Source organism: Diabrotica undecimpunctata, chromosome 7 (genome assembly GCF_040954645.1).
Source record: "Diabrotica undecimpunctata isolate CICGRU chromosome 7, icDiaUnde3, whole genome shotgun sequence".
Lineage (NCBI taxonomy): Eukaryota > Metazoa > Arthropoda > Insecta > Coleoptera > Chrysomelidae > Diabrotica > Diabrotica undecimpunctata.
The window spans coordinates 152,137,570-152,164,144 of record NC_092809.1 but is presented as its reverse complement, the minus strand read 5'-3'; the positions used below and the strand labels follow the sequence as shown (position 1 = coordinate 152,164,144).

General features: G+C 32.4%; 1 protein-coding gene across 1 annotated transcript in view; it reads left to right on the top strand.

Moving 5' to 3' along the window:
- Positions 1 to 17,917: 17,917 nt before the first annotated feature.
- LOC140446045 (sorbitol dehydrogenase-like) overlaps positions 17,918 to 26,575 on the top strand; it is a 50,303-nt gene continuing 41,645 nt past the window's right edge. The window contains exon 1 of the mRNA XM_072538552.1: positions 17,918 to 18,110. Within this exon, the coding sequence (XP_072394653.1) occupies positions 18,051 to 18,110 (60 nt within the window). The 5' untranslated portion in view covers positions 17,918 to 18,050. The remainder of the gene's footprint in view (positions 18,111 to 26,575) is intronic.

Genomic DNA, 26,575 nt, shown 5'->3' with positions numbered 1-26,575 from the left:
AAAAAATATTTTAAAGACAAAAGTATTTTTAGTATTTCAATTGCAACAATATAATTTTAATAAAGTAAAAATAAATTTGATCAACAATCAAATTATATATAAATTAATAAAGTTATTGATAAAATGAAGTCCTTTAGAAATGTTTGGCATTAATCTTTTTAATTTGATTGTCTTTCTTCTTATAGTACCATCTTCATTGAAGGTTGGTAACAGTTTTAGTGAACTAATGTTTATCTTGTGCAGCTCGAAACAGTGAATGTGTGTCCAATCTCTTATATTTGTCAATCACAAATATTTGCTTCTTCTCAGTCTCCCCTTATCTTCTTTTTTCCTTTGTTAATTAATTTCAAAATCTTTGCTCTACTGTTTTTTATAATGTGGCCAAGGTATGAAGTTTTTCTCTTTATGTTAGAAATCAACTCTCTTTTTTCAGCCTTTGAACAACCTCCATATTGTTTACATGATCCATGTGAAACTGCTGTGAAAAAACCTTTTTTTTTAATTGAAAGTAAATAAAAATTTAGGTTGAACAAACAATAACATGCTCTATAAATTAATCACTGATGTTTAATAATAATACTAATTTTCCTTTTCGAGCCATCATGTTATAAACTTACAATAACATGCCTAGGTCTTTTGTACATTTTCATATTTGCCTAAAGCTGTGAAAAATTAAATTCAATATAGCTAATCTATATTGACAGCAAATGCAAAGAAAACATGGGCAATGCACAATTCGGTTTCAGAAATGGGATATGCATCTTTGAGGAAGTGAGACTTTCTTCAGCATGCAGTTTTTAGTACAGAGATTCCTGGATATATCTGTGGATGTACTTGACGGAACTGGAAGGTTACCAATACAGCTCAACCAGGAAAACTTGAAATATTAAGAAAATAAAATCTAGATAAGCGAGGTATAAGAATAATCTTTATTGACACCAGAAAGCAAAAATAATATGGACATGGAGATATCAGTCTGTAAATTCTCTTGTTCAATTTGAACTCTGAAAAAGTATTTCTTCTAAAGATGCGGTTATAAATATATTAGAAACTGGAATTATACTGTGTTTCTAGGAAATACACTGGTAGACTTACAAAACTTTTAAACAGTACGGCAAAAAAATTAAAAATATGAGACTCAAGTTGTATATCAAGAAAACCAAGTGGCTGATAGTAAGCAAGAAGAAGTCGAATGTGACACAACCTGTAAAGGCCGTTCAGCAGTGTCTTGTCTCTGGGAATCTTGCAAACTTAATGAAAACTGGAACAACACACAAGATATATGACGACATATTATGTTGTCTGCAAATCGTAGGTGGCAGAGCATTTCGACATCGACATTGATTCGTTAAGAGTTTGGGAGATAATGTATATCTCCCTGTTTGATTCCTTTTTTCTCTGAGCTCGAGGTGCTTTTATAAAAATGAAGATCGTATGTATAACTAGTATTCTCAGATGTTGTTTTCATTATATGTATGGAGCCAAAGCATAGAAACTTACAAATTCTATGTATAAAATACTGCAAGACTAGGAAATCTGGACCTACAGTTGTGCTGCGAATTTCGTGGGTCAAAACACAGAACTACTAAATAAACAGAAATTGTTTACACCATAAAAAAAGCGTTTTTTATGTTGGTAACTCGGAAAGTTACTAACAAAAGTGAAGCTATTGTTGTTATGTTTACTGAGGAAGAGTCACTGGAAAAGAAGCTTACAGATATCTATAATTAGGTCAAAAAATATTTGTAAAAAGTGATTTTAATATTTGGAAATAAAATGATATCAAATGATACTCATATAATTGATTTGACTAATCGAACAGTCAAATGAATACAAATACCACTCTGGGTAGCTATGGTTGATTACGAGAAGGCATTTGACTCCATAAAAAATGGGCAATCCTTAATGTCTTAAGCAACAATAGAGTCGATGACTGGATATACAAAACTCATTATATATGACAATGCAACATCGCAAGTAAAAACAGAAAAAATAAAACTGCAGAGAGGGTTTAGACAAGGAGATTCAATTTCACCCAAGATATTTACTTTAGCACTAAAAAATATGTTTAGAACATTATAATGGGAAAATAAAGGAGGGCGAATAAAACTTGAACTATCTGAGGTTTGCCGATGATGTTGCGTTAATAGCAAAATACATAGAAGGATTGCAGGAAATCCTATTAGACCTAAATACAAAATCAAACGAAATAGGATTAAAAATACTAGCAAAAATTAAATATCTAACAATTGAATCTCTAGATATAACTGAGGATATAACTTTATCCTCAATTTAATAGAAGATGTTCCGTAGCATGAGCAGCATTTGGAAGATTACAAACAGTATGATGATAAATCAAACTTACCAAATACTTTAAAGGCAAAAACTTTCGATCATTATGTATTGCCGGTTCTGACATATGGAACTGAAACATATGCTTTTAAACAAAACAGTCCACAAAGTTCAAGTGACTCAGATCGATATTAAGCTCATTGATTGCAAATCCAATGAAGAAACAAGAAGACGATCAAAAGTAACAGATGTAATCCAACAGATTGCTATGTTAAAATGGAACTGGGTAGGACACATAAAACAAATAAGAGAAGTAGAGGCAGTTTTTATTCCAGATGGACTGATGACATCAAGCGAATGGCTGGTCACGAACCGATGCAAAAAACATCGAACAGAAATGAACGGACACACCCAAGGGAGGCTTACATCGAACGATGGATGGAATAGCAGTCGATGATGATGATAATTGATTTCGATATATTTTAGCCTAATAGCCTGCTCTATCAATCTAATAAGTGCCAGGACATTACTTTGAACCAGTGGTACTACTTTGGACACATTTATACTGAATAATACAAAATACTAAATGAGAGTGATGATGAATGCAAGGTAAGTTTGATGGTAAAAGGAGTCAAGGATCTTATAGAATTTGGCTAGAAAATTTACGGCAATGGATGAGATGACAATATTTATGAAGTCATCACAATACCACTTTTCAGAAAGGTGATGAACATGGTCCAAATATCGCTGATAATCGCAAATAACTTGGCACGCGAAAAAAATATCTTTCTTCAAGAATTTATCTTCACTGTTCCCTAATTCTCCAATCTCCAGAGGTACTTTTCAATTTTATGTTCGATAAAACAAAATAACAACGCCAAACAAAGCTAATAACCTCATTAGCTTTATATAAATTCTCAGAAGTTTAAAAAAACCCTTGGCAAGGACAATGGCAAACTATGAAGAAAACAGGTACACGGCTCTTTCCATGAATTTGATAACGAAACAAATTTTGCATATTTTAAACTGATATTTTAAGCCCATACACCATATAAAGTTTGTATCATTTTAACACACGCAGAAAAAAATGGGATCTAATTTTAATTCACTTCTCTATTCTTATCATGTAGAAATTATATTTTTATTAACATAAATATAATTTATAGCACCTTCAACTTTTTCTTGCCTTTCTTGTCCTGTATTATTAAAGCGTATTTCAAAAACCAACGATATTAACTAAAATAAACCAATTTTATTAATATTATTGCAAGGTCTTTGGTTTAGGTATACTGCTAAAAATAGAAGAACAAATACTGTCATATCAGGTCAAGATTGTCCGTTATAGAATTATCAACTATGGAATAATATGAGTTAATGAGTTTCTCGAGTTATAACTGATAATGAGTGCGAGTGCCAATGAATGAGATATAATATTAATGAACTTGAAAAAACCCAAACAAAACTGCTGATGATTTGTATTTATTTTTACGTAAAACAATATGTTTGAAACATACTGTTGGATAAAATGTTATTTGGATCTTAAATATATAGTGTTAAACTTCTTAATATTTAAATGAAAAATTAAAATTAATATTAGCTAACTTGATATTTAAAATGTTCTTTTTAACTTTTCAGTGCAAAATCATTTTTATTTAATTCCAAAGAACTTTGTATTTTGAATTATTCAGTTTAATCTCCACTTGTTTATAAATTTAGCTTTTATGGATATCTTGGCTACTATCATTATTCTCAATGCTATACTAGATTTTTATTTGTCTGCGAAATATCAAAGATACTAGACATTCCTGTTGATGCTTGTACTGTCTGTTCTACCGCCAATGACTTAAATTTAACAAAAAGCATAGTGGAATAATTTCCACGATAACATCGACGTAAGCTGGGAAAGATTCAAAAATAACATAATTAACGCAGCGACAGACTCACTTTGAGAGAGGAAGGTAACGAACACTAACATATCAAAAAAGAAAATCCAATGGTTTAGAGAGGAAGTGACGACAAGATGTAAAAAAAAGAACACAACAAACACAATAAGCATACAACCACTATAAACGACTTAGAAATGAAAGGAATACTTTAGTTAGACAAATAAAGAGGAAATACTGACAGAGCTTCTCAAACAGGATTTCTACGAAACACAAAAAGAAATATGGAGAATGATCAGAAAACAAAGAATAGAGATGAACGAACTAATAAAAACGAAACACACTCAGAAGGAAACATAAGCCGAGTACTTTCGATCCCTATTGGACAAAGGTGACAATAATGAACCACCATAACCAGAAGTGACAGCAACAAAGAGTACGGAGGACCAGATATAACTGACAACTATTAAAGCTAATCCAAAAAATAATACAACAAAACAGAACACCACAAGAATGGAGATCAAGCATCCTAATACTTCTCTAAATAAAGGGAGACAAATCGGACCCGGGAAATTACGGAGTAATTAATTTATTAAACACAACAATAAAATTAACAACCAAAGTTGTAACATTTTTTTAATTAATATATTAAATTAATTTTAATTCCTTTTACCCATGTGGATGATACGTTGATGGTCGTGTTTACGATCAGAAATTTTTATTTTGAAACTACCGAAATATGACTGAAGAATCTACCTAAGTATTTATTTAAAGACGCCGGTCTGGCGAATCCTTAGTTAATCCTTTTCCGGGTTCTTTGTCATAAATTCGGTAATTGTCGTCGAACGCCCGTTGTAATGTTTTTCGGGAAAAACCTAATCTAGGAGATTTGATATTTCATCACGTTTGTAGGTAGAAGGATACCGTTATGTTCAATGTTAATTAGAACTTTTTACCTTCTCAGAAATACATACAACTGGCCTATGATTTTTGAGTGGAAGATACCCTCACCTTTTCTTGGGTAGTTTGGTAAAATTTTAGAGGAACCAAGTCACTTCTCGGTGGGCACTCGTAGAGAAAACAGGTTACTTTTTGGAGGGACAGTCCTTGCATAAGGACTAGATCTTACTGTATCTCTGTTATCGTACCGTTCTCTGTGCATTTTCTTTATAAGTGTGTATGCACTTGTTATTTTGAGTTTTTTTTATCTTATACTATATTAGATTAAATATAGTCATAAATTCAGTGTTTAATACAAGTACAGTATTAACTTCAGTGAATTAATGCAGCAGTCGTCAGGAATTACTGTAAGTTAACATAATCTTAATATTTCCACCTATCTGGGCAAGTAACATGGTATGGCACCATATCATCTTCCATTATCTGGACGTACCTAAAGTTCATACAAGTCTTCAAATGTAGTTGAGAGTAACTACTGAGTTTTGCATTAAATTTAAAGAACAGTCAATATTTTGTTACGAACCAAATAATCGACTTAACCAAGTGCGGTTTGGTTAAATTTTTATGTTTTCACTTCAGTAACTTTTTTGTATTTTTGTAAATTTAAATTTTATTAATTTTTGTTATCTTTGGTGTTTGTTATAATTTTTTATTCATTTTTTTTGCTGTAATATCTCGAGATACGCCAAAACTTTATTTGTGCATGATTGTGTACTTATATCTTTGTAAAGGTATTTTCTAATTATATTTCTGCTTATTTTTATATGTATACCACCATTTCATAGTTGTTTGTGTATTTTTATTACTTGTGTTGCATTCCGCAGCTTCGTAATTTTGTTGCTGAATATATTGTTATTGTTTTATGTATGTATTTTATTTGTCGACTCCTAACAAAGTTCCCTGGTATAACCATAACTCTGAATATTTGCTTTTTACCTTTAAATATAACTATACCTTTGACCAGTAGAAAAATCCGGCTGACTAAGTTTCGTAGGTAAGTAAGTGTAATACCTTATATATTTATTTTTTGTTATGTAGAGTGTTAACCAAATTTATTTAATAATTAACAGTTGATATCTTTTCTTGGGTTTGATCTCTGAACCTAAATATCTTTCCTTATCTCTTTTCTTTTCTAAGGTTTCTTAATTTCCTCCTTAGACCCCAAAAAATTAAGTGGTGCCCTGTTCCCTATCTTATCTTATCTTTGGTAATTTTACCCATCTATCTTTTTGTTTATTTCTGTATCTTTTTCTAATATCTCCTATCGTATCTTTACTTATTTCGTCCGTTGGACCCATTCCTGGTTCCAAAAGCTAGTTTCGAACCCACGACTCGCTCTCCACCAACCATCTGGCTGCCGTCCGCAGTGTCTCCATTTGTGACCTTTCTAGCACCATCTAAAAAAGGTTTCCGAGGTTACAAAGTAATAACAAATAAACTGAATGAAATTATAACACTAGCAGGAGAACATCGAGGACTGGATTAGAAATACAAGAGCAAATATTGGCTTCTGGGAAAACAGTAAAATTCTAAGATTTAGTTTAAAAAAACAAGTTCTTGGTATATAAAGTAGGTTTGAAACCATATGGACTTACGGTGTGCATCTATGTACTATGCAACTGAATCCGCGATGATATTCGAGTTGTTACAATACAAATTTAGTAAGGGAATACCGCAGTTCACACTTAAAAAAATAGTAGACCACTCTATCGATTTTGCACTAAACTTAGATATTAAAGAGTAGATTCAGAGCTTGTAGAAACACAAACCATTGAAGCTCCTATCTATAAATTAGTTAACTTTATAGCAGTAGTATATTTACGCAATTGGCAAAGCAATTTCTTTTATTTAGCAATATATGTAAGTATTAAATTTAATTTTCCTTATTTATCAATTATTTTTCTAAAAGACATTCAAGAAATTTTTTTTGCAATTTTTCTTATATACTTACTAATAGAAACTCTTAATGTATTCTGTCTAGTATACTGGATGATTTTTAAATTTCCAGAATTTTTTTCTCAATTTTGTTTATTATATAATGATTGTATCGCGATATTTACACCTCAAATATCATTAAGTAAATCAAAGATAAGGTTTGTTTATAAAGCTCAAATAATGCGTTATTTAATTTAAACATTTTAGTTAAATATGTCTTATTGCAACTATATTTTTTAATTTACTTATCACTAAAAATGAACTGACTTTTTCCTTTATAAAACACTATTTGGTATGATATTGAATATTTCGTTTTGTAGTGTCATCTCCAATAATCTATTGGCTATTATACAATCGCGAAGTTTTGATGACTATATACTTATGCCAACTTGCTTGATGTATGCTATTCTTTTCTTTTCATTTAATAGTATACTTTTTAGGACCTATTATTATTGGTGACTTTTTTAAATTTTATATTACTTATTTGTTAATAAACTATAAATTGTAATCCACAAAAGTATCAAACAAACTATTTATTTGACGTTTCGGAAACCTATTACACTCTTTCTCAAAACATACTAAAAATTAAAACAAGGAACTACATTAGACAATGAAGTTGTTGTCTTTAACAAGCTTGCCCTTGTGAGGACTGTACTATAAAATTAACAGAATTGAAAAGGAAAAGACAGTTAAGATTTGATTTCACGTACAGGGCGCCTGCGCATCCGCTTATACGTATTTCGGCCTAATAGGCCTCATCAGAACGGCTTTCGCAGTCGCTCTGAACGTGAAAATAAATCTTTTCTGTATTAGGAAGCAACTCTAACATGGCTTCGTATAGACGCAAATAGCGACATCTGATAATAAAATCCGTAAACTAATTATCGAAACCAAATTCAAAATTTCGCTTTAATCTGTGCCTTCTAAGAATTGCAAGGCAAAACAGACGTTGATAAAAATGTTATTAGAGACATGGCTAAAAATTGCATTCCACAACATATCTCCTCAACTAAGCAAAATTCTTAGCGAATTGGTTTCTTGTACTCGTACAGAGTATATCGGAATAAAAAGGAAAAGCAGTTAAGCATATACGTATAAGCGGTTGCGCAGGCGCCCTGTACGTGAAATCAAATCTTAACTGTCTTTTCCTTTTTATTCCGATATACTCTGTACGAGTACAAGAAACCAATTCGCTAAGAATTTTGCTTAGATGAGGAGATATGTTGTGGAATGCAATTTTTAGATTCCTCATGTCTCTAATAACATCTTTATCAACGTCTGTTTTGACTCGCAATTCTTAGAAGGCACAGATTAAAGCGACATTCTGAGTTTGGTTTCGAAAATTAGTTTAAGGATTTTATTAACAGAATTACTTAACATTTGACGTTGTATGATTTAATTTTCTTGTTCTTGCAGTCAAAACTTATTACTATGGTTACCATGTCTCTTCTATTTTTTAAATTCATTTTAGGTTAGTTTGACAGAGGAAGTGTCTGTGTTTATGCAAACCTTCATTGCAAATTTTGACATAATATGTAAAAATGTTTCGTTTGCACTTATTAAACAAGCAACAGAGTTTATGTTAATAAGTAATCAAGAAAGGAAAAAATCAAACACAAATAAACAATAAATTTGATCTTATTTGAACTTAGAATAATCTCTTTTTTTTTTGTGTAACTTTTAAAGAACTTTTATATAGTTCTTGTTCTGTTCTTTAAAAGAAGATTACTGTATTCGCCCCGTGCGTGACTGACGCGACACCTATTGCCTTCATCTGACAGTTTTGGACCTCCCAATTTGAGGTTAAACATTTGACAATTATTAATAATTATTTTTTTAATTTATGTACAGAATAAATGTAGTATTAAAAACTGGGTTTCTAAAAATTCATCATAATTTATCTTTTCAACCCCAAACGGAAAAGAAAGGGAAAAATTTAGTACTGGCAAATTAAGTTTTTCATGTGAAAGAGCATGTAAATAAAAACAATAATAGTAAAAGTTATGATATAAAAGCTATAGTCATCAAGCAGGCTGCAGTTAGCTTGAAGCCTTATGAAATATCATTTAGGGTAAATTATTTAAATTTTTCCTATTTCAATTGCATTATAAGGAAATTATGTGATATTTACTTTTTCATATTAATAGCACGAATCCATCTTTTTCTTTTCTCTAATTTATATGTAATCTTTGGAAACCTATAAAAACTACACTCACAATTTTTGCTATCATTAGCACAATTAAATACGCAACATGTATTTACACCCACTTTTGATAAAATTTATGCGTAAAAAGATTGGTCCAATTTTGTCATATTTCGCCGCTACGCACGCTGGCATCGTTTCAAGGTACCCCTACCATGGTTACGCACAGAGCGAATTTAGCACTAAGATTTTCAATGTCTTCTCTTTTGTTTGAGGTGTTTTGTGTAATGTTAATTAAACACATTTCTAGAAATGTGTTTAATCTGTTGTAATTTCTTTCCCTTCTCAATATTTCTGCTTGATCATAATTAGGCATATGGCCCATCGTAATAGAATGTTCACTTAATGCACAGGCTTGTACTTTATTCAGATTAATACCACTCTTATGCGATGTTAACCTTCCGGGCAAATTTCTGGACGTTTCTCCAATATATATTCTATTGCGATTATTACAGGGTAGAGGGTACACTACATTGGAGCTTTCTTTAATATGTAAGGGTATTTTAAGTTTGGTGTGTAATTTCGATATTGTTTTTATATTTCTGGTTCCAATTTTGATATTAGGTACTTCTCTATAGTGTATTTTTATGTATGAGAGAGTAATAAAACAATAAATTATGTATGCAAATCCCTAAACTGTTGATACGGGTGACTCAATGAAAAACAGATATTTGTCAACAAGTTTACAGAAGTATATAGGAAAACAATTTTAAATTGAGTATGACCACCAGGTATAAAGGTTGGAGCAGAATAGAATACAATAGTTGTGAGGGTTCTTCTTCTTAATGTGCCATGCATTTCTGCGTAGGCGTCCACCGTACATCGTCTTGTCAGGTGAGATGTTAAATATACTGGATTAAATAATTCTGTTTTTAGCAGCATTGCGAAGCATTTCATAGCTGTGGATTCCTGTCCATTGTCGAATATTGCGCAGCCATGACATTTTTTTACGTCCGAGACCTCTCCTACCCTCTATTTTCCCTTCGAGTATCAGTTGCTGAAAAGTGTATCGTTCTCCTCGTATAATGTGCCCCAAGTATGCAGTCTTCTTACTTTTTACATAATTAAAAAGTTCCCTATCCTGTAAGCCCGTTCTTCTGAGTACTTCCTCATTTCTGACCCTGTCCGTCCATGATATTCTGAGCATTCGACGCAGGCACCACATTTCGAACACTTCAAGTTTGTTAATGGAACTGGCCTTTAACGTCCATGCTTCCATTCCGTACAGGAGAACAGGCCACACGTAACACTTAAAGATCTTAAGAGTGAGGGTTACTAATCCCTAAATAAGGTTGCCAGTGTCGGAGTGATGGAGGTTAACAGGTACTAATGAATTTGCAAGAAATGTAAGATGTTTATTTTATTGGTTATATATAACCAATAAAAGTTTAATAAGTACCTACCTATTTGCAAAATAAAGTTTAATTCTTTAGATAAAATAAAACGTTTTATTTTTTCTGAAATGAGTGCATTCCACGAAGTAAGGGTTTCAACAATCAAACATTTAATTCTTTAATTCCAGGAATCTACGACAGTAATTGACTAGATAATTACCTTCTAAACTTATTCCACAGAAAATGTGATAGTGGGTTTTTCCATTTTGTAGGAAGGTCCAAGTGGCGTATTCAAAATTCTTAACAGTTCACTAAAAGTAGGTACTTCAGTTGCAAGGTGCAGTTTATTGTGTATACTAGTGTTATGGAAAATTTGGAAGTGCCGTGTAAACGCCGAAAAATTGGTCCTCTAACAGTTAATGAAAAAACATTAATATTTAATTGTTTTAAATCATTTACAGACAAACGTTTATGTGAAAGTGTTGATGAGACCGTTGAGTTAGTTAGCAGTACACTTGGTGTTGGGAAATCTACGATTTACAGAGTTATTAAAGAAGAGAAATGTGGTAGTTTTCAAATGCCACGTAATGCTCCAGGGAAACCAAAATTTCAAATAGAATATCATTTTAAAGAAGGACTTCGACGGAAAGTGCATGAATTCTTCTTTAGACAAGAATTTCCAACATTGGATAAAGTTCTTGTCTCAGTTCGAGATGATAAGGATTACCCAGAAATGAGTCGAAGTACGTTATGGAAACTTTTAAAAGAAATAAGCTTCCGCTGGAAAAAGAATCCCAGAAAGTCTATTTTATTAGAAAGAAGCGATATTGTCATATGGAGAAGACATTTTCTAAGAACCATAAAGGAAATGAGAAACCAAAAAAGAAAAATATTTTATCGTGATGAAACATGGATCAACGAGGGTCATACACCAAATAAATTTTGGCAGGATGAAACTGTTACAAGTCAAAGGCACGCTTTTGTAAATAACTTATCTACTGGTTTAAACCCACCATCAGGAAAGGGACGCAGGCTGATAATAGTACACATTGGCAGTTCAGACGGTTTTGTTGAAGGTGGTTTATTAACTTTTGAATCAACTCGTACCGGTGACTACCATGAAGACATGAACGCTGATGTCTTTCAAGAATGGTTCGAACAAATGATAGATCTTCTTCCTAAGAACTGTGTAATAGTAATAGATAATGCAAGTTATCACTCCAGACTTATAGAAGGACTGCCCACAACCAAGTGGTTAAAAAAAGACTTGCAGAATTGGCTGAGTTCAAAAAATATTACGTACCATCCCGGATCTATAAGAAAGGAACTTTATTCGTTGTGTGCCCTTCATAAAGAAAAATTTAAAAAATACGAAATTGATGAAATTGCCAAAAATCGTGGAATGACAGTACTTAGATCCCCACCATATCATTGTGAATTAAACCCGATTGAACTGGTATGGGCACAGATAAAGAGTGAAGTTTCAAGAAAAAATACCACTTTTAAAATTCATGATGTTAAACAGTTGTTTTTGGAGGCCGTAAATAATGTAAAACCTGAAAACTGGGAAAAGGCAGTAAATCACACTATTAAAGAAGAGGAAAAAATGTGGAAGCTGGACAATATTACTGATAAAATGATCGAGCCAGTTATTATAAATCTTGGTTCTGAAAGTTCATCTTCTGAATCTGATTTGGATTTGTAACAAGTAGCTGTAAGTTTTATATTAATATTTTTATTCATCTATTTAACATACCTTAGACGGTTTTAAAAACTCTTTTTCTCTTTTGTAATTTTTAAAAATTAAAAAAAATGTGAATTTTTTAAAACCCTTTTTAATGTAGGCCAGTCAGTTCTAATATAGTGTGTGATAAAAGAGGTCACTTTTGTTTACATACACATAACACTTTATAACACTGAAATAATTCATTTATTTTTTACAATTATTCAAAGTAATTTTTCAATTAATCTTGAGCACGCCCATGGAGTGGTCGGAGCTACCAGTTAAAATTATGCTAATTACTCTCTCGTTCATAAAAATATACTATAAATGTATTTAATAGTCTATTTGTTAAACCTGGAATATGCGGTAAAGAGTGGTATAATGTATTTTGGTTGTTTGTTGAAATAAACTTTTCTTCATAAATCATTTGCAGTGCTTCCTTCAGCGTATACGCACGCCTGAAAGTATCAAATGAATATACTAGATTACTAGACAGTTATTAACACACAAACAAGATATCTAGCTTTTCTGGTCGCATATATACCCAATACGCAACACGGAAGACGTTTATACACATGCAATATTTTTTGTCTCCCTGGACCAGCCAGTATCACTATACGGTAACACCAATATTTTTGAGGTTATATGACAAAACTTGAAATACTTTCATAACAAAATTTGGTCTATAACTAAAGATTAAGTATCTATAATCTATAAATACCCGTAGGTAAGTATTTTTTTTATAACAATTCAAAAACCAAGTTTTAATAATACTTAGGTACTCTAGACGGATGTCCATGTTCGAAAGCTTGTAACTGTTACAAGCACAATCTTTAAACAGATTTTAACAGATATCACGTTGACGATGTAACCAACAACGAATTCTGTCACTTGCTAAAAGCTAAAAGCGTGATCACAAATAACCAACGCATTTGAACCAAACGCCGTGTTAACACTTCTAAAATGTTGGTTGTCTACCGTTACCATATGGTAACACTAGCCGTTGAAGGATTAAATTTTTTTCTAGCCATTTCATCAGGCAATTGTACTATTCTAAAACCCAAAAAATAAAATGTAGTGTATTTTTGTTAATGATAAATAAACACAAAAAAACAACTTTAAATTAATAAATTATTCCCTCGTAGATGATAGAATATTTTTGTAATATTCGAAACAGTGTAGTTTTACTTGAGAAGGTATTATTGGAAAATTACTGTAGATAATGTTATTACTATGCAGTGAATTTTATTTCGTTTTGTATTATATCAAAAATATTTGTCTAGATCTTATGTAATGTTCATAAACTAACAACATTATCTATTAATAATAATTTTATATCATTTAATTTTGAAAATAACTTTACAGTTTTTAATAATCTGTTACTGGTACCTAGCTGCACTCATGTACAAAAATATCGAATATTTTGGAATTTTCAAATTTTTGTTTTTTCAAAATAAATTCTGGTCAATCAAGTCGTTTATTGTAAAATAAAGATTATTTTAACAATGTTTAATGAACAATTTTAAGTTTTTATGCGAAGAAAATTGCGAAAAAAGTAAATGTTTAATATTTATTAGGTAAATAACGTTATTTTACTCTAAACTTAAATGATAATTTTAATTGCCTAAACAAGTCGTTTTAACTGAAAGAAGTGCATGATTAGTAACGAGTATTCCCCTCTCTAGCTCTTATTACTGCTTGCATCTCACTCAGCATGCTTGCAAGTAAATTTTGGACATATCCTTGGGAAATTGCATTCCATTCATCTTGTGCAGCAAGCCGAAGCTGCTATATCGTATTTGGAACGAGATTTCTTTGTCGTATGCTGCATTTTAGGTGATCCCATATGTGCTCGCTCTATTGGATTTAAATCCGGGCTAAATGGTGGCCAATCCAATCTTCGAATTTGGACCTCATCAAGATAATTACTCACTATGGCAGCAGTATGTGGTTGAGCATTATCGTGCATGAACGTGAGTGAATCTTTCATATCCAATGTAACCAACATATGACAAAACATGATCTTGCAGGATGTTTTGAACGTAAGAATCACCAGTCATCCGTCCAATCACTTCCACAAGTGCGGTACGTACCTCCCAACTAATACCTTCCCAAATAATTATGCCATCATCTCCAAAACTAACGGTCTGGGTGAGACTTCAGCTGGCGAACCGTTCTCCAACTCTTCTGTAGACGTAGTTTTGACCATCTGGCTTTCATAATAAGATTCTGGTCTCATCAGTGAAAAGAACGTTTTTCCAGTTGTCGATATTCCACTAAATATGTGTTCTTGCAAATTCCAAACGACGAGCTTTATGATTTTGGAGAAGACGTGGAACTTTGGCGGGGCGTCTGGGTTTTAAGTTTGCTTCTTTTGATCTTCGTCTAACTGTTTGTGAACTCACATTAACTTGTCTAACATTTAATAGTTCATTTTTGAGGTGCATCTTAGCACCTTGCATACCTTTGTATAGTATGCGAAACTATAGATTCAGTTCTACTGAGACGTCGAGCGATATCTTTTTGTGCACATCCTTCCTCGTACAAAATTACAATTTGTGCTACTTGGGCTTCATTGCAGTGTCGAATTGGTGGCATACTTGTTGTAAACTTAAACTTATACTTGTTTTAATCAAAACAATATTTAATTAAACTTAATAAATCAAACTTAAAATAACCGAATTAGTATGATTTTTCCTTTACGTAAAGAAGGTTTTTTACGGTAAAATGTACGAATGACACTAACCACTGAATAAACGTCAAAATATTTCAAACCAGTTGAGTACATCAGCCTACTATATGAGTATTATCAGTAATCTACAATTATTTTGAAATAATAGTGACTCCAAAAAAAATTGGAAAATTCCAAAATATTCGATATTTTTGTCCATGAGTGTATATTAGTGTCTATCATTATTTATGGTTGTGGCCGATACCAACACATTTTAAATACAACATTCTGTATATTAAAAAAAATCGGTTGCCTGTAAAGTCGGTTTTACGGGCGAAGATTTTACGTGACAACGTCTTTTTCTCGGTAGAATATTTATTGATATGAATATTATTAAATTGCACAATAGGAACAAGGAATTGAATGAAAATAAGAATTGCACAAATTTTAACTATAGAAATATATTTTGTTTACTAAAACATTGTACATGTAAACTCAAACTTAACTAATTTCTATTTGAGTGATTTTGTTTTGACAGGTTAGAGGTTATAATTTGTTATTTTAAATGTTTGACTAGCAATACGCGCTGTTTCTTCTCAATCGACTGAATTACGATTGATTGCAGAGTGATTTAAACTAATAATTTACTTAACACTATCAACATTTTTCAATAGTATGACATAACCTACAAACTCAGTTTCTCAACTTTTGTGTCAATCTAACAATTAATCAATCAATCATAGTTTACGATAATGAAATATTAGTGTACAATTATTTACCTTTATTGTTGTAGTTGTTGTAAATGACGAATCTAAGCACTCCACATTTTCACTACAGACACAGCTGACGATACCTTAACCACACGTGTGAACTTGTATTATGACGCTTTCTCGGTTTTCCAACGCCAAGAACGCTCGAGAAAGACAGAGACACAAGCACGCACCGATTCAACGCGCCTAATTCTCTAGTGCTGCGCGCGCAGCGGACCGATCATGTTTGAGTGGGAGAGAGATGCAAGGCATTCGCCGGTTCGGCGGGCTTCTCTCTCGTTCGGTGACTCATCGTAACAGACGTGAGCGGGCGTTACACTTTTTCATGAGTGACTCCGAGCCACAACCTAATTTAAGACGTTGTCACGTCAAAAAAATTATTTCAAATCCTTTATAAAAGGTATATAATAAAATACCCAAACGGGCAATATCACAAATACATTACAGAACGTTTTCGGAATGTAAATTCCATCTTCAGTGTAACGAAGTATTCATGCTATGAGCCACTAAAATATATAGGTGAAAACCCCTTAAATGTTATTAATTTATAGATATGTTACATTATATATTATTGCAAATTAGGATGTTCAAGTTACCGTTGGAATTGGTATCATGGCAACGTATGACTCTACATGGGTTACATGGTCCTGAGACAAAGTGTCTTCGAGGACCTGTTGATAACAACTAATGATCAGGAAAAAGATTCGAGTGAGGTTCTTTCACAATTCATATACAATCTGTTTGTAATATCTTTAAAATTAAAGTGAATTCAAGGCGCTATCCTTAATAGTTTACCCTTGTAAGGAAACGAGCTCAGACAACGAAATAAAATGAAAAATTTAAAACGAAGCTATTAACAAAGCCAACCTTTATTATTTTGTAACGAACAAAAATTTATTAAAAAATTATAGGAGAATTGCATTGTCTTGGAAAAGAAATAAACTCTTTAGATACTAAATTACAAATGAGAAATGCTTATACGAAACTAAAATTAAAATTATATAGTTAGAAAAAATTATGAATGACAAATACTTATACGAAAATAAAATGATACTTTATCCCAAATTTCGAAGTTCGTTCACATAATTTTTTTTATATATTTAATAGATATATATGTTATTAAAAGGCCAGTCATAAATCACATCACTGTTATTTAGTTCATAGATAATATTCACTGTTCAATATAAAAAAATGTAAAGTTGGTACAGCCTGAATTATCCAAACGCTTTTGTGGCTTGGATTGTTGAGAGGCAATTTAGATGCTTTTGCACTCGGCGGATAGGTGGGGGAGCAACATTAATTTGAAACTTCTGAAACGGTTACACAATAACTATAACAATATAAGTCGGCAACAGATATCGTTAATACAACTATATAAAACGGTCATACAAGCGGTAGTGATGTATGTTAGTAAAACGTGGACGATAACAAAGAAAAACAAAGCGACTATGTGTTTGGAAAAGAAAAATCCTAAAGATCTTTGGGCCTGCGCTTGATAGAGCAGCAGGACAATAAAATAAAAGAAATAAAGTCCAGAAGACTTCAGTGGACAGGACACCTCAGAAGACATTCTGACGAAAAATAATAAGGCTGGTATGGGAAGAAGACCACGTGGACGATCTCGACTGCGGTCGAGAGTTAATATAAGAGGAGACCTTCAAGCTATGGACGTGGAGAATTGGATGGAGATTGCTCAAGACAGAGAGAAATGGTGGCATGTTGTTAAAACCCTCGAAGGGTACCATCATGTAGTAAAGTAAAGTAAATATAAGTTATTTCTACTGGTTTCCTGTTCGTTTAATAAACTGTCATAGTAATTTTCCGTCGCCCTTTTGACATTATTTTCCTGAAAAACATTGAAATCCTTCTCATCCAAAATTCTTCTTACTGGAAAATATAATATTAAGGAAATTTACAATCTCAAAAAAATTATTTGTAATAAATAATAGCAATTCAATCATAAAAATATAACTAGACAATATTATCTTATTGCAATAAATTCTTTGGCATTATAAATATCCTGATTTATTGATTTGTTCCAGTTATTTTTTACTAAAAGTCACCGTAGCGAGCGAGATGAGAAGTCTATTTTGTAGTAGTAGCAGTAGCTAATAGCTACAAGTTTTGCCTTGCCTACCACCTTTAATCAAATTCTTATCGAAAATGAATAAACAATACTACGTCGTCGTATTTCATTCTATATAAGCTGAAACGAGAGTCAAGACCAAACATATTGTCGTGGATTTGCTGTTGGGTACGGTCAAAACGCAAAACGAAAAATGGCGCCAGCTAAGGACAACTTGAGTGCTGTTCTCTATGGGATCAACGACCTACGATTGGTGAGTTTTACAAAATTTTTAAAAACTATTTTTGAATTTATATTTGCAAATTTACTTTATAGAAATTACACTTTCATTTTCAATTTTCGAAACAAGTTTTTTAATTTATTTTATGGTCCACCAGCATTACGAGGGGAAGCTCAAAAGTTTTAGTGATTTAACAATTCATTTTGTCAGTTATTTCTCCTTTTAATACGGAAGGAAACTTTAGATTTGAAAAAATTAATTTTTTTCAATATAATTTAAGCACAATTCTACTTTTTCTGCATATTTTTACTTTCCAAATATCCTCTTTTTTATAAAGTTGTGTAATATTTATTATTTTATACTGAATACAAGAGCAGGCTAAACTATTTGATACCTTCCAAATTTATCCTTATCCAAAATATTATATTTGAAACATCTTTAGCTGATGTACTATATCTAGTTTATTCCCGAATTTTATTCCATCATATTAAGATCTGACAAATACATAAGTGCTTAACTTTTGTAACTTGCTAACTTGCTTAACTAAGTAACTTTGTAACTTATCTAAATTGCCTGGTGTAGGTATCCTTTACTATTAAATATTAGTTTTTCTCTTCCTATAGCGAGTCTCATCTTTCACAGCGCACTGTTCGCATTTATAAATAAACTTAAAACTCGATTCCCTTTCCTCAGTACATTGGGAAATTTCTGGAAAGCTTTAACTAGACATTCATTCATATATATACCTAAAATTAAAATAATTTAAATTATAATAATTTTATTGCTCCAGTATAATATTTTCGAGTCTGACAAAATTTGTATATTTTTATATTATTAATGATTTTGCTATGTAAGTTACAATCCTCGAAAACGGCACAGATGAAGAGATTCTTTTTTATAAAATAAATGTATTTCAAACCTATGTAATCAATTAATAGTAACAGATATGACCACGTACATAAACGAATATTTCAACAAAGTTTGTAGAAATTATGCTTTTTTGCATAGTTTATTATAAAAATGAATGGTATAAATCTCTTAAAACTGGTTTGGCTGAACATATATTTTTTTATTCCATAATCATTACTACGATGATGATTATTACAATTACAATCTGGTCATAAGTGACCAATGAGCAATTTTAATTTAACCTAAATTACTGCTGTTCCTTAAAATTATGAGCTTACCCCAAAGCGTCTCTTATCTTAACCAACAAGATAGTGCACTACTCTAACATGCACACGCGCACAAGCACTATGCTCTACTTTTTACTCCTATCACTCAAACTAGTTCAAAAGGCTTTGTCCTCTTCAATCTTCTAGTTTGCCCAGTAGTATCGAGGACCTGGATTGTCTCAATATTCTCGTGCCTATGAAGTCGTTGCTCGTGATTTCCTGCCATCTTCTTGATGATTATGTCCGCAGTTTCCATTCCTAGATCCTTATGGAGGTCACCAATTCTCCATTTTTGTGTCCATTTATGGATTTGGTTAACTGCTATTTGGACCTTGTTGATCGCTTCTTCACTAGTCGCTCCTACTGCTTGGATAGCTGTATCATCATCAAAGGTGGCAACTGTATTGTCTTCCAGTACAGGTATATCACACGTCTATAGTAGGTATAGGACCTGACCCAACACACTGCCTTGTGGAACACCTGCTCTAATTTCCTTTAAGTCTGAAAAACAGTCTTCTTGCTTAATTCTAAAATTTCGTTCTTTTATGTATGATTGTAAAAGTTTTGAGTACTGTTTAGGTAAAAAACATTTTAGTTTATGTATTAAATCTTCATGCCAGACTTTATCAAAAGCCTGTGCAGCATCAAGGAAGACAGTTGAACATACTTTCTTTTCTTCTAAAGATCTTTCGATAATATTCGTGATTCAGTGCACCTGTTCGATTGTTGAGTGCTTATCTCTAAATCCGAATTGATGTCTCGGAATCACATTGGTTGCTTCAATAATTGGTTTTATTCTCTTTAGGAGCAGTTTCTCAAACAGCTTCGATATTACAGGGAGCAGATATATCGATCTGTATGACGAAACCTCGTGCTGGTTTTCCTGGTTTAGGAATCATAATGACTTCCTCCATCTTCGATATCATTGGTACATATTTTAATCTGAATGCAGCATTAATAAGGTTAGTTAATTTTACGATCGCTCTTCGGGGAAGATTTTTCAACAGTTCACCCGTAATTAAATCATAGCATGGAGCTTTCTTCGGGTTAATATTTTCCCTTATTTCTTCCATCACTTCTTTTGGTGTAGTTAGCCGAATTTCTTCCTCTAATTGAACAGGTTCTTTCCATCTTTCTTCATCCTCTTGATATTCATTTGGTTTGAATGTATTTTCAAGATATGCAGCAAATAGCTCTGCTTTTTGTGCACTACCTCTGGCCCAATTTCCATTTTCTAGTTTAATTTAATAGGCGGAGAGTGAATAATGGGTCTTTTCAGTCTTTTTCAGTCTTTTAGTAGCTTTCCATAAGGAATAATCTGTACTACCGTCATCTGTTAACTCCTGTAAGTAAGAAATAATTGAGTCATTCTTTACTTGTAGGATAGTCCTTTTGAGTTGTTGAATTGCACGATTTAGTTTAGTCTTATCTTGAGGGGACCTTGTTTGTTACCAAATTCTTCTCAGCTTTCATTTTTCATTATCATGTTTCTTACTTCCTTTGGATAATTGTTTCCTTTTAACCTAGGTTTCAGTGTAGGAATATTTTCCCGTGCTGCTTGCTGGATATTGTTTACCAACAATTCTGCTTCTTTATCTAATTGCTTTGTGGTTTTTAGTGGTACACTTAGATTTATTTTGTCTTCAAAGCTCAGTTTACTTGCCCAATCCGTCAATTTGTTTGTTAGTGTAGGGTTACTTTGTTTTTTAATAATCTTGTCACTCATGGTTAGTACTATGGGTGAATGACAGAGTTTAAGTCCCAACAATCGTAAATGTCAAGGAAATTAGCTGAAATATTCTTAATAATAAATAAGTCTATTAGATCAGGGATCTTGTTTCTATCTGTAGGCCAGTAGGTTGGTCTACCAGTTGAAAGTGCTTCACACTTATGTTCTTTGGTAGCTAACAAAATCTCCTTTCTCTTAGTGGTGGTTATTCTAGAGCCCCAGTGTGTGTTCTTTGCATTAAAGTCACCTCCAATAATAAACCTTTCCCCTAAGCTTTTCAGGAATTCAGTATACTGCTCTTTTTTAATGGAATGTTTAGGTGGGCAGTATATTGAACTTACATTTATTTCAAAAGTTTTAGTTTTTGTGTTTAGTGTACTAGCTTGAATATATTCGGTTTTATATTCCAACTTTTCATGATGGTAAATCATGATTGCAAATCTTTGATGATGATTGCGCTGCCTCCTTTGGCCGCATTGTCAGGATGTATTGTGTAGTATACAAAAAAAAACAAAACAGATCACTCCGTACTTCTCAATTGTGAACTACTATATTATTATTAACAGATGTTTTAGTAAACCTTGAACTTATAACACGACATACTATATACATATATTATAAATTAGGACAAAACTGAAGGTATGAATTGTAAATACCGTTTTGCCATCTCATCGTGTTTACTATTGAATTTGCCATTCATGTCTAATTATAAATCCTGCATTTTAAGTGAAATTTTTATTTTTAAACTTGGTGTTTTATTTTTAAAATCGGCGAAATTTTAATTTTACTGATATTTTCTTAACGTTAAACCGTTGGCACATGACGTTTTTAAAAAAAAGTTGTTTACTTTTATTGTCAATGAAATACATTAAAACCAAAAAGAGTTGTTTTGCTTTTATTGTCAATGATACACGTTAAAACAAAAAATCTGTAAAATCCACAAGGAAACTAAGTTTCTGTAGCTGGCTGTATACCATGTATCACAAAAAATTTATTTAAAAATCCTTTATAAAAGGTATATATTAAAACACCCTATCGGGCTACATCACAATCACAAAACGTTTTCGGAATCTATATTGAATTCCACTTGTAACTTGTGTAACGTGTTTATTCTTACTAATTTTGAGTTCTTCTTCTTCTGTCCGTTGCGAACGTTGGCTATTAACATGGCAATTCTGATCTTATTTGCGGCGCTTCTGAATAGTTCGACCGATGTGAGCCCGAACCACTTCCTCAGATTTTGGAGCCACGAGTGTCTTCTCCTGCCTGGCCCTCGCTTACTGTCTATTTTTCCCTGGACAATCAATTGCAGTAGACGGTACTTATCGTGTCTCAATATGTGGCCTAGATATTCAAGCTTTCTTTGTTTAATTGTATTCACGATTTCTTTCTCCTTTCCGATTCTTTGGATTACCTCTATTTTGGTGACATGTTCGGTCCAGGATATACGAAGAATGCGTCGGTACACCCACATTTCGAATGCTTCTAGTTTTCTCGTGAGCGTCTCCGTCAGCGTCCGGGCCTCCACACCATACAGTAAGATCGGAAAAATGTAGCATTTAACTAGACGTAGTTTTAGGGGAAGAGACAAATCCCTGCTTACGAGAAGCTTTTTCATATTGCTAAATGCTGCTCTAGCTCGTTCTATTCTCGCCTTAATTTCTGTGGCCTGTTCCCATTTTGCATTTACGTTAGTGCCAAGGTACACATAAGATTCTACATGGTCAATTAGTATGTTACTTATCCGTAACTGTCGAGCAGGCTGTTGCTTCCTGCTTATCAGCATCCACTTTGTCTTCTTGAAGTTAAGGCTCAGGCCGTATTCCTCACTAACTGAATAAACTCTTTCCATTACCTGCTGTAATTCGTCTATGGTACTGGCAAGGATCACCATGTCGTCGGCATATCTTATATTGTTCGTTAACTCGCCGTTTATTTTTATGCCCTCATTTGCATTTTCCATACATTTATTAAATATTTCTTCGGAATAAATATTGAATAGGAGTGGGGATAATATACAACCCTGACGGACACCTCTTTTGATCTGCACACTTTTAGTGAGTTCGTTGCCAATTTTTGCTCTTGCTGTTTGACCCCAGTATAGGGTATTTGAGTTAGAGGAATGAAATAAATAAAAATTCAAATTACCGAAGTAAGAAACATATTTTTATTTATTATAAATCAACATTGTTTTAAAACATACCTAAGAAAAAAACATATGGGATTAAAAAAGTAAGTATTTTTTTTGTTTAGGTAATTCAGTTGTTCTCTATCATTGTCTTTGCTGGGTTGCTCTACAAAATTATGTTCTTGTCTCTTTGATGGAAACCCATGGAACGCATATTCATGTATTATTCAAATCTTCTATATCATCTAAATCATTAGTATCGGTTTTCTGAGCTACTAAATCGATAATTTCATCGTCAGATAATATCCCAACAGTCATAATTCCATCGTCCTCAATAGATATTTCTGATTCAGACACCACTGTATTCCAATCTACAGGAGATGAAATACGTGAATCTTCGATTTCAGCTTCTTCGGTTGACGACGATGAAAATCCACAGTGACTTAACCCGTTATTTGTAATATTTGTAGTTACATTTTGCCACGCTTTATCAGCCATTCTCATGGCTTGCAATACATCTATAGTACAATTATTTTTTCTTCCATATTATCCAAAATATTCTTGACAACTTGTTTTCGATATAATGACTTGAAATTTTCAATGATACCTTGATCTATAGGCCGTAATTTTGATGTGGTATTGGCGAGCAGATATTGGATTTTAACTGCTTTCATTTGTGAAATAGCAAGTATCAACGAATAACAAGATTTTTCTTTTTTTCTTTGTCCACTTTCATTCAAAATCCGTTTTCAAAATACAAACAATAATTTTTGAACGATTTCCGAAGTGGAAGTTGAAACGTCAATAAACTTATTTTAAACTCATATGTGCTTCTTCTTCAGCCTTCATTTATCCATTATTGAACATAGGCCTTCTCCAATTGCTTCCACGCTTTTCTATCTTTTGTAATTCTCATCCACTGCTTTCCAGCTACAGCTGTTATATCGTCTATCCATCTCTTTTTGGGTCTTCTCGAGGTTCTTTTTGTTTCTCGAGGTCTCCAGAATGTCACTTTATGAGACCATCTTTTGGTGTCTTGTCTTGCTACATGTGCTACCCATTGCCATCTCAATGTCGCAATTTTTTTCATTATGTCGGTTACTTTAGTTCTTCGTCGTATTTCGGTGTTAGGAATTTTGTCTCTGAGGCTTATATTTAACATGGCCCTCTCCATGGCCCGTTGAGTTACTCATAATTGTTCTGCCATTTTTCTTGCTATTGCCATAGTTTCCAATCCATAAGTTGCAACTGGTAGTATACAAGTGTCAGGTTTTTCGTTTTAAGTGTATTGGGATTTTGCTGTCTTTTAAAATGAAGCTCAACTTACCAAAAGCAGCCCATGACAATTGTGTCCTTGTTTTAATTTCTAGGGTTTGATTTTCCTTTTCGTTTTTAATTGCATGTCCTATATATATATATATATATATATATATATATATATATATATATATATATATATATATATATATATATATATATATTGTTCTACCTTTTCTATATTGACGTTATCTATCGTGATGTTTTCTAGGCTGTTGCTTAATATCTTGGTTTTGTCGAGATTCATTTTTAATCCTATTTGATTCGATTTGTGATTTAAATCTTGTAGCATTGGTTTAGTTCGTGGATATCTGTGCTTATTAGTACTATGTCGTCTGCGAAACGCAAATGGTTAAGATATACTCCATCTCTTTTTAATCCTTTTTCGGTCCAATTTAGTTTTTTGAAGACATTTTCTAATACCAAAGTAAATAACTTGGGTGAGATGGTGTCGCCTTGTCTCACACCTTTGCCAAGGTCTATTTTCATAGTTTCCAGATCACCATCTATTTTTACGTGAAAAGTAGCATCATCGTATATTGTGCTTATAGTTGTAGTTACGTTGTCGGCAAATTGTTCTTCTTCTTCGAACTGTGGAGGTTATTATTTTCAAATATTCGAGTTGTAAAATAAAACATTGCTATATTCGAGATACAAAGGTTCAATTCAATTCAATTATTTTTCGAGTTATAGAGGGAAAGTATGTACCAAAATGTCTTGCAGGAATTCACTGATTGTTTCGACTAATAGTTTGAGATTTCGAGTAATGGAAGTTTGGAACTGGAAGGGAAGGGAACAAGGAAGGTTTTCGACTTAAAGAGGTTCTACTGTATTAGGTAGGCATCAGACTGCCCGACCGACCACGACCAACCGTCCGACGGCGAACAACCAACTTTTGTATTTTTATTTTAAACTCACATTACTCGTTCGTGTTCCATCGATCGACCGTCAAAACGTATAGAAAATTAGCAGCGATAATTCTACTGATAAATTGTTTATTACTTATTTGATGGGGAGACATTTGGGTGCGTGACGTTTGTTTAAAATGACACCAACAAGGAAAATGTTTTGTGTTACATCCCATTCTATTAAATGATTCTATTAAATTTCAAAATTATTATCGCATGAGCAAGCCTAAATTTTATAGGTTAATTACAAATTTTGAAATGTCAATGGTCCATGTCATTGCTCAGGACAGTAAAAATGAATGCGAAATGTTCCATATTCATCGACTAAACGATCAAAAATACCAACAAGTCCGAATTTCAAAACAGAGACCGATATGATCGGTCCCTGTAAGTGATGGACGGTCCCCAGTCTGACTCTTCGCATACATTTTCATAGACTCGTAATGTTGGTCGATCGTGGACGGTCGGTCTGGTCGAGCAGTCTGATTCCTCCCTTATGTTCTATAAATTGTCAATCTATTTCTAGTAAAATAAAAATAAAAAAATCCGTTGTCGCTTTTGTTAAAGCTAAATATTGTATTTATAATATTATAGTTACTTTACTTTTTCTGTTAGAATAAATATAGTAATATTTAGATATATCTAGAAAAAGATAAAATCGTTTTGAATCGTGTACTCAAGTACCCCGAATCTGCCAACCAACTTCCGTACATTGGTCTCATCTCATATTATCTCATTTAATATCTTTGATAAGTGTGCTGTGGAGTGTTCTGTCAATATTTTTGTCAAATTTGAGGGTATAATAATCATTTTAACGTTTTCAAATATTTTTTCCTATCTTACAACTTTATTTATCTGGGATAGTATTTCTAATATACTTAAACGATAAGTAAACATATTCATCACGTCAGAAGTTTTTCAACTCCAGGTTCGAAAAACAATTTATTGAATAAAGTATATATATTTAGAAAAGAATATTATTGTGGAATATTTTGGATGCTGTTTTCCAACACTGTAGTTAATATAAATATTTTGTTTGCGAACTAAAGCAACAGTTATAAAAAAATTGGCACATGCGTAATAAAATACTAAGTATAAATAGACGATTTCAGTCCAAAGAATCTTCATAAAACATTACCAAAAATAGTATCTCAAAAAATTGAACTTTAAGGACTACGAGACAATTTTACATAAAGACGTCAAAATATCTTAAAATACATCAGGACCTGGTAAAAACAGTT